The sequence below is a fragment of the Echiichthys vipera genome (genome assembly GCF_963691815.1).
Source record: "Echiichthys vipera genome assembly, chromosome: 23".
NCBI lineage: Eukaryota > Metazoa > Chordata > Actinopteri > Perciformes > Trachinidae > Echiichthys > Echiichthys vipera.
This window is the reverse complement of record NC_139848.1, coordinates 45,114-55,000: the sequence shown is the minus strand read 5'-3', so window position 1 is coordinate 55,000 and position 9,887 is coordinate 45,114. Positions and strand designations below refer to the sequence as shown.

At 47.4% G+C, this 9,887-nt stretch overlaps 1 protein-coding gene across 3 annotated transcripts in view; it reads right to left on the bottom strand.

Moving 5' to 3' along the window:
- LOC310964841 (sentrin-specific protease 7-like) overlaps positions 1-7,951 on the bottom strand; it is a 19,223-nt gene extending 11,272 nt beyond the window's left edge. Inside the window, exons 1-13 of one of the 3 annotated variants that reach the window (XM_083938133.1) lie at positions 7,724-7,951; positions 6,624-6,735; positions 6,092-6,156; positions 5,784-6,017; positions 5,600-5,673; positions 5,267-5,505; positions 4,945-5,185; positions 4,153-4,352; positions 3,902-3,935; positions 3,612-3,824; positions 3,253-3,538; positions 3,057-3,173; positions 79-201 (exon numbers count right to left, since the gene is read on the bottom strand). In XM_083938133.1, coding sequence (XP_083794259.1) covers positions 79-201; positions 3,057-3,173; positions 3,253-3,538; positions 3,612-3,824; positions 3,902-3,935; positions 4,153-4,352; positions 4,945-5,185; positions 5,267-5,505; positions 5,600-5,673; positions 5,784-6,017; positions 6,092-6,156; positions 6,624-6,734 — 1,937 coding nt within the window. In that variant the 5' untranslated portion in view covers position 6,735; positions 7,724-7,951. The remainder of the gene's footprint in view (positions 1-78; positions 202-3,056; positions 3,174-3,252; positions 3,539-3,611; positions 3,825-3,901; positions 3,936-4,152; positions 4,353-4,944; positions 5,186-5,266; positions 5,506-5,599; positions 5,674-5,783; positions 6,018-6,091; positions 6,157-6,623; positions 6,736-7,723) is intronic. The other 2 variants (XM_083938135.1, XM_083938134.1) reach the window with 2 other exon arrangements.
- Between the last annotated feature and the right edge of the window lie 1,936 nt (positions 7,952-9,887).

Below are 9,887 nucleotides of genomic sequence, written 5' to 3'. Positions count from 1 at the left end.
CTGAGGGTTCGGAGGTCTCTAGAGATCCAGATCCTCGGGCTCTGAATGTGAACGTGTGTCGGTGTTCGATGCTCGTACGGGACGGTGGCGGCGTCCTCCTCCCCGGCGACTCTCCGGCGGCTCAGCTGTTTGAAGAAGAAGCTGCTGAAGACGTGACTCCGCTCAGAGACCGGACCCCCGACCCCCTCCAGGACCAGGTACCTGCAGGGCGGGGGGACAGGGTTCAGGATTAAGGACCCCTACAGGACTACAGGACCCCCTACAGGACTACAGGACTACAGGACTACAGGACCCCTACAGGACTACAGGACCCCCTACAGGACTACAGGACTACAGGACTACAGGACCCCTACAGGACTACAGGACCCCCTACAGGACTACAGGACTACAGGACCCCCTACAGGACTACAGGACTACAGGACCCCCTACAGGACTACAGGACTACAGGACCCCCTACAGGACTACAGGACCCCCTACAGGACCCCCTACAGGACTACAGGACTACAGGACCCCCTACAGGACTACAGGACCCCCTACAGGACTACAGGACCCCCTACAGGACCCCCTACAGGACTACAGGACCCCCTACAGGACTACAGGACCCCCTACAGGACCCCCTACAGGACTACAGGACCCCCTACAGGACTACAGGACCCCCTACAGGACCCCCTACAGGACTACAGGACTACAGGACCCCCTACAGGACTACAGGACCCCCTACAGGACTACAGGACCCCCTACAGGACCCCCTACAGGACTACAGGACCCCCTACAGGACTACAGGACTACAGGACTACAGGACCCCCTACAGGACTACAGGACCCCCTACAGGACTACAGGACCCCCTACAGGAGACTGACAGGACTACAGGACCCCTACAGGACTACAGGACTACAGGACCCCCTACAGGACTACAGGACCCCCTACTGGACTACAGGACCCCCTACAGGGACTGACAGGACTACAGGACCCCCTACAGGACTACAGGACCCCCTACAGGGACTGACAGGACTACAGGACCCCCTACAGGAGTCTGACAGGACTACAGGACCCCTACAGGAGACTGACAGGACTACAGGACCCCCTACAGGACTACAGGACCCCCTACAGGAGACTGACAGGACTACAGGACCCCTACAGGAGACTGACAGGACTACAGGACCCCTACAGGAGACTGACAGGACTACAGGACCCCCTACAGGACTACAGGACCCCCTACTTGGGACTGACAGGACTACAGGACCCCCTACAGAACTACAGGACCCCCTACATGGGACTGACTGGACTACAGGACCCCCTACAGGACTACAGGACCTCCTACAGGACTACAGGACCCCCTACAGGAGACTGACTGGACTACAGGACCCCCTACAGGACCCCCTACAGGACTACAGGACCCCCTACAGGGACTGACAGGACTACAGGACCCCCTACAGGAGTCTGACAGGACTACAGGACCCCTACAGGAGACTGACAGGACTACAGGACCCCCTATAGGACTACAGGACCCCCTACAGGAGACTGACAGGACTACAGGACCCCTACAGGAGACTGACTGGACTACAGGACCCCTACAGGAGACTGACAGGACTACAGGACCCCCTACAGGACTACAGGACCCCCTACTTGGGACTGACAGGACTACAGGACCCCCTACAGAACTACAGGACCCCCTACATGGGACTGACTGGACTACAGGACCCCCTACAGGACTACAGGACCCCCTACAGGAGACTGACTGGACTGCAGGACCCCCTACAGAACTACAGGACCCCCTACAGAACTACAGGACCCCCTACAGGACTACAGGACCTCCTACAGGACTACAGGACCTCCTACAGGACTACAGGACCCCCTACAGGAGACTGACTGGACTACAGGACCCCCTACAGGACCCCCTACAGGACTACAGGACCCCCTACAGAACTACAGGACCCCCTACAGGACTACAGGACCCCCTACAGGACTACAGCACCCCCTACAGGACTAAAGGACCCCCTACAGGACTACAGGACCCCCTACAGGACCCCCTACAGGACTACAGGACCCCCTACAGGACTACAGGACCCCCTACAGGAGACTGACAGGACTACAGGACCCCCTACAGGACTACAGGACCCCCTACAGGACTACAGGACCCCCTACAGGACCCCCTACAGGACTACAGGACCCCCTACAGAACTACAGGACCCCCTACAGGACTACAGGACCCCCTACAGAACTACAGGACCCCCTACAGGACTACAGGACCCTGTACTGAACTACAGGACCCCCTACAGGACTACAGGACCCCTACTGGACTACAAGACCCTGTACTGGACTACAGGACCCCCTACAGGAGACTGACTGGACTACAGGACCCCCTACAGGAGACTGACTGGACTACAGGACCCCCTACAGAACTACAGGACCCCCTACAGGACTACAGGACCCCCTACAGGACTACAGGACCCCCTACAGAACTACAGGACCCCCTACAGGACTACAGGACCCCCTACAGAACTACAGGACCCCCTACAGGACCCCCTACAGGACTACAGGACCCCCTACAGGACTACAGGACCCCCTACAGAACTACAGGACCCCCTACAGGACTACAGGACCCCCTACAGAACTACAGGACCCCCTACAGGACCCCCTACAGGACTACAGGACCCCCTACAGGACTACATGACCCCCTACAGGACTACAGGACCCCCTACAGGAGACTGACAGGACTACAGGACCCCCTACAGGACTACAGGACTACAGGACCCCCTACAGGACTACAGGACTACAGGACCCCCTACATGGGACTGACTGGACTACAGGACCCCCTACAGGACTACAGGACCCCCTACAGCTCTACAGGACCCCCTACAGGAGACTGACAGGACTACAGGACCCCCTACAGGACTACAGGACTACAGGACCCCCTACAGGACTACAGGACTACAGGACCCCCTACATGGGACTGACTGGACTACAGGACCCCCTACAGGACTACAGGACCCCCTACAGGACTACAGGACCCCCTACAGGACTACAGGACCCCCTGAAACTCGTTCTGGACTAACTTGAGGTAGAAGTCGATGATGACGTCGTTGAGGAACTCGCCGCCGCGCAGACAGGCCAGGTCCTCCCTGGTCACGGTGATCCGGCCTTTAGAGGGCGCCGCCGGGTACTGGATCAACCTGCAGACCAGAACCACAGGGCTGAAAACCTGCTGGACCCGTTCTTCGGGTCCCGGCTGTGGACGTCCGGACGCGTTACCTGGTGGGAAGCTGCTGCGGCGCAGAAGGGTTCAGGTGGGACTTCCTGTGGTTGGGGGCGGGACTTCCTGCGGAGTGTCCCAGGAGCCCCAGGAGGTGCTGGTCCAGGGGAGGGGGGCAGCTGTGGAGGAGCAGCAGCCCGTCGGTCCAGTCCAGGGGGGACCCGGGTCCGCCGGGGGAGCGGCTCACCTTGTACTCGTCCATGTCCAGGAAGGAGGCGAGCAGAGCGGCGTGGAGCTCCGGCAGCTGCTGCGTCAGCACCAGCAGCACGAAGGCGCCGCCCGGACCTGCGGGTCAGAGACACGGCGTGAACACGGACCCCTCAGGAAACCCCAACGCCGTTTTCACCGCTGAGCGCACCTGAGGTGGCGGGGGCGGTCCGCATGGCGGTCAGCTCCCTCTGCAGGAGGTTGGCCTGAGCGTCCGTCACCCACAGGAAGAGCAGCGAGGGGGCGGGGCCTTTCCAACCGGCCAACAGGTGCCCGTCCCTGGCCACGCCCCCGTCCCACACACCGTAACCACGGACCTGAGACGCCACCACGGTGACCTCGCCGTCCTCGCCGTCCGCGGCCCCTGAGAGAAGCAGCAGCGGTGACACAGGAAGTGCAGAGGAACATTTGACCTCCTGAGATAAAGGAAGTGGCGTTTACCTTTCAGAGGGATCTTCACGCCGCTTCCTGTGACCTGACGGCGAGGAAAAACGTCTTTACTTTCACCGACAGGAAACAATTCATCGGTATTTCGCCCTCCCGCCTTTTAACGGCGCCATACACGAACGCCGTGCCGCGTCTAACACGCTAACAACCACACGTGGAAAACTACGCCAATCCAAATGCAGCGTAACTTCACAATAAAAGCATGTATCCTGGAATATTTCACAGTAAAAGCACTTCCTGCTCACCATCATCCTCCCGTTGGCGTCGGCGTGCGTCAGGCCGGCGTGAAGCGAGGTGAAGTCCAGCTCCAGGGAGGAAGGCGGCGGCGCTGACGGGTGACACACCACCTGGACCCGATCAGGACCGGGCGCCGCCGCTCGGCTCTGTGACGTCGTCTGCTCGCCGCCTCCTTCGTCTTCAGCCTCCTCTTCACTCGACAACACGACTGAGCGAGACGGAAACACGATCTTTAGAATCACGATCTTTAGAATCACGATCTTTAGAATCACGATCTTTAGAATCACGATCTTTAGAATCACGATCTTTAGAAACACGATCTTTAGAATCACGATCTTTAGAATCACGATCTTTAGAATCACGATCTTTAGAAACACGATCTTTAGAATCACGATCTTTAAAATCACGATCTTTAGAATCACGATCTTTAGAATCACGATCTTTAGAAACAAGATCTTTAGAAACACGATCTTTAGAATCACGACCTTTAGAATCACGACCTTTAGAATCACGATCTTTAAAATCACGATCTTTAGAATCACGATCTTTAAAATCACGATCTTTAGAATCACGATCTTTAGAAACACGATCTTTAGAATCACGACCTTTAGAATCACGATCTTTAGAAACACGATCTTTAGAAACACGATCTTTAGAATCACGATCTTTAGAATCACGATCTTTAGAAACACGATCTTCAGAATCACGATCTTTAGAAACACGATCTTTAGAAACACGATCTTTAGAAACGCGATCTTTAGAATCACGACGTCTTTAACCAAACTTCTCGCCGTCTTTACTCGGTTCTGTCGGCGCCGGTTTCTTCGGGTGCAGACGGAGGACGGCCGATCTGTTCGTCGTCTTCCTGCGTCTGAACTCGTTCCATCTCCGCTCCTTCTCCTTCAGCTCGTCCATCCAGCCGCCGCTCCACGCCGCCGGCGCCCTCGGTGACATCACGGCGTGTTTGGTCCTGGTCCTGGGCGGAGACAGGAAGTCGTCTCCAGAGGAGCCGGAGGGAGACGACTTCCTCTTCTGCTGCTGCTTTAAAGGTTCAGAAGAGTTTAACGAACGTTTACGATTATTTATGATTTAATAAATACGATAAAGTTTCACCGCCCTCACCGCCGCCTCAGCGTCCCGTCTCCTCCACGGACTCAGACTCCCAGCATGCCCGTCACCTCGCAGCTCTGCCAGCAAGTCCACAGACGCCACGGAGACGCTTTCAGGCGCCACGGAGACGCTTTCAGGCGCCGCGGAGACGCTTTCAGGCGCCGCGGAGACGCTTCCTGGCGCCGCGGAGACGCTTCCTGGCGCCGCGGAGACGCTTCCTGGCGCCGCGGAGACGCTTCCTGGCGCCGCGTCTGCAGGATTATCGGAGCGTTCGGCTTTAAAAGACCATTAAACAACAAACGAACCCAAAACAGGTGAAAACAGACGTTTAACACAAACACTCACCTCTGAGCTCCGCCTCCTTCTTCTTCTTCTGTGGTGGCTGCAGCAGACGGTCCGACGCTCTCTTTGGACGCCACCTGGGGACGAACACGGACACGTTTACACTTCGCTGCTGCTTCAGGACGCAGAGTTCTTCTTATTCTTTATTTATTAAAATGATTTAATTTGAACAATAACAGAAACTGACCCGTTGGACGTGTCGGCGCTCTGTGATTGGCTGCTCCCGCCTCCTCCTCTGTGATTGGCTGCTGAGGCTGCTCTGTGATTGGCTGCTGAGGCTCCTCTGTGATTGGCTGCTGAGGCTCCTCTGTGATTGGCTGCTGAGGCTGCTCTGTGATTGGCTGCTGAGGCTCCTCTGTGATTGGCCTCTGTGTGCTTGAGTCCCAGCAGCGTCTTCACCACGTCCCTGAAGAGCGGCGTGCTGCACAGAAGCGTCACGTTTACGTCACCGTTTCTTCACGTTTATCAGGTTTAACGCTGCGGCGCTCTACTCACCCGTGTCCGCTCGCTGCGTTCCCAGCATGCACCCTGTCAGCACGGCCTCCGCTCGACTCATAACTCTGTAAAGACACAACGGCGTCATGGCGTCCGGCAACGACAACAACGACAACAACAATCGATGTCATCAGTCTGAAACTAAATGTTCCTCCACTTCTAATATACCACCTTAAGAGGACCAACTAATTAGGTATACCACCTTAAGAGGAACAACTAATAAGGTATACCAGCTTAAAGAAAACCAGGTAAATAATACCACCTTAAAAGAGCCAACAGTTCAGACAGAAACACTTGACAAATTAGTAATACCACCTTAAACTGAACAACAGTTAACAGAGATCAGTTATACCACCTTAACATGTGTTGGCAAATTAGTAATACCACCTTAAGTAACCAACAGTTAGGGTATACGACCCTAAGATATGTCGGAGAAAATTAGCAATACCACCTTAAAAACCCAACAGTTGCTAAATGAAATTACCACCTTAACCTAATAAAGTGATAAAACATTGGATCTGTGTAATACCACCTTAAACTCGGGGGCGGAGCTCTGGAGGCGGGCCAGCGGTGACGAGTGCAGAGGGGCGGAGTCAGAGCAGGAAGGCTGCTTCTTCTTCGGTATCTTAAAGGGAGACGCCATCCTGGAAAACAACAACAACAACAACAATAATATTATAATAATAATATAATAATAATAAAGGAGACGCCATCCTGGGAAACAACAACAACAATAATAATATAATAATAATAATAAAGGAGACGCCATCCTGGAAAACAACAACAACAACAACAATAATATAATAATAATAATAAAGGAGACGCCATCCTGGAAAACAACAACAACAACAATAATAATATAATAATAATAATAAAGGAGACGCCATCCTGGAAAACAACAACAACAACAACAATAATATAATAATAATAATAAAGGAGACGCCATCCTGGAAAACAACAACAACAACAACAATAATATAATAATAATAAAAGAGACGCCATCCTGGAAAACAACAACAACAATAATAATATAATAATAATGTACATAAAATATATAATATCATATAATAAATGAGAAAAACACGGAAATAACTGCAACAAAAGCGAGAAACATGAGGTTTAATCACTAAACTATTCATAAATATGAGGTTTAAACACTAAACTATTCATAAATATGAGGTTTAATCACTAAACTATTCATAAATATGAGGTTTAATCACTAAACTCTTCATAAATATGAGGTTTAATCACTAAACTATTCATAAATATGAGGTTTAATCACTAAACTATTCATAAATATGAGGTTTAATCACTAAACTCTTCATAAATATGAGGTTTAATCACTAAACTATTCATAAATATGAGGTTTAATCACTAAACTATTCATAAATATGAGGTTTAAACTCTAAACTATTCATAAATATGAGGTTTAATCACTAAACTATTCATAAATATGAGGTTTAATCACTAAACTCTTGTTTAATTGTTGTTTATTTTTGAGCCGAATTAAACAGAATAAACTCTTTATTCATAATAAACCTTTAGTTGTGCTCTTCTGCACTTAAACGTCTATATTTAAGCAGTAAACATAAAATAACCGTAAACACGAACGCGCTTCTGCTGGAGCCTCACCGGAACTACCGACCTGACGTCAGCCGCTGCGGCTAATGCTAGGATGCTAACTCCGAGCTAGCCGTTAGCCGCAGAGCCCCGGGGGCTCCGGTAGCCTGTCGTCGCCGGTGGGTGTCGGTGGAGTCCCCGGTCCTCTCATGGGCAGGACGGTCCGTGTTTCCCGGTGTTTCCCGGTGTTTCCGTGTTTCCCGGTGTTTTAAACGCGTCTCTGTGGCTCCGGACACAACCGTCAACATGGAGACGTCATCACGTCCACTGACGCACACAGCTTCGGCTCTACGTCATTACGTCACTGAAAACGTGCCTTTGTTGTGGATCTTTAGTTTAAAATATAATAAAAATAAATGTTTTAATATTTATTAACTAATAAAATAAATGTTTTAATATTTATTAACTAATAAAATAAATGTTTTAATATTTATTGACTCATTAAAATAAATGTATTAATATTTATTTACTAATAAAATAATGTTTTAATATTTATTAACTAATAAAATAAATGTTTTAATATTTATTAACTAATAAAATAAATGTTTTAATATTTATTAACTCATTAAAATAAATGTTTTAATATTTATTAACTAATAAAATAAATGTTTTAATATTTATTAACTAATAAAATAATGTTTTAATATTTATTAACTAATAAAATAAATGTTTTAATATTTATTGACTCATTAAAATAAATGTTTTAATATTTATTAACTAATAAAATAAATGTTTTAATATTTATTAACTAATAAAATAAATGTTTTAATATTTATTAACTCATTAAAATAATTATTGAATAATATGAAATAATAACATTTAATTTAATGAATGTTTATTTAATAATAAATAATAAAAATATACAAAATAGTTTTAAATAAAATCATTAAAATAAATTAATTTAGAAAAATCGGATTAAAATTAATAATAAATGTTTTATAATTTAATAATAAAAAATAACATTTAAACGCAATAAACGTTTATTATTTAATAATAAATAATAAAATCACACAAAAATCAAATAAATGTAATTTGAAAATAAATAATTTTGCACAAAAATAGAAAATAAAGTAAATGATTTGTTTTTTATATTAAATTATTTTCCAGTTTCACTTTTCTGTTTTTATTTCTTCCTCAATTTATTCATTAATATTTTTATTTATTCATTTATTTATAATAACAAACAATTACAATAATTAAATTAATAAAGATTTAGTAAAGAAATAATACAATTTAATATGAACAATAGTTGTTTTAATAACATTTAGCTTCAACACTTAGCTTCAACACTTAGCCTCAACACTTAGCTTCAACACTTAGCTTCAACACTTAGCTTCAACACTTAGCTTCAACACTTAGCTTCAACACTTAGCTTCAACACTTAGCCTCAACACTTAGCTTCAACACTTAGCTTCAACACTTAGCTTCAACACTTAGCTTCAACACTTAGCTTCAACACTTAGCCTCAACACTTAGCCTCAACACTTAGCTTCAACACTTAGCCTCAACACTTAGCTTCAACACTTAGCTTCAACACTTAGCTTCAACACTTAGCTTCAACACTTAGCTTCAACACTTAGCCTCAACACTTAGCTTCAACACTCAGCTTCAACACTTAGCTTCAACACTTAGCCTCAACACTTAGCCTCAACACTTAGCTTCAACATTAGCTTCAACACTCAGCTTCAACACTCAGCTTCAACACTCAGCTTCAACACTTAGCTTCAACACTTAGCTTCAACACTTAGCTTCAACACTTAGCTTCAACACTTAGCTTCAACATTTAGCCTCAACACTTAGCCTCAACACTTAGCTTCAACACTTAGCTTCAACACTTAGCTTCAACACTTAGCCTCAACACTTAGCTTCAACACTTAGCTTCAACACTTAGCTTCAACACTTAGCTTCAACACTTAGCTTCAACACTTAGCTTCAACACTTAGCCTCAACACTTAGCTTCAACATTTAGCCTCAACACTTAGCTTCAACACTTAGCTTCAACACTTAGCCTCAACACTTAGCTTCAACACTTAGCTTCAACACTTAGCCTCAACACTTAGCTTCAACACTTAGCTTCAACACTTAGCTTCAACACTTAGCCTCAACACTTAGCTTCAACACTCAGCTTCAACACTTAGCTTCAACACTTAGCCTCAACACTTAGCCTCAACACTTA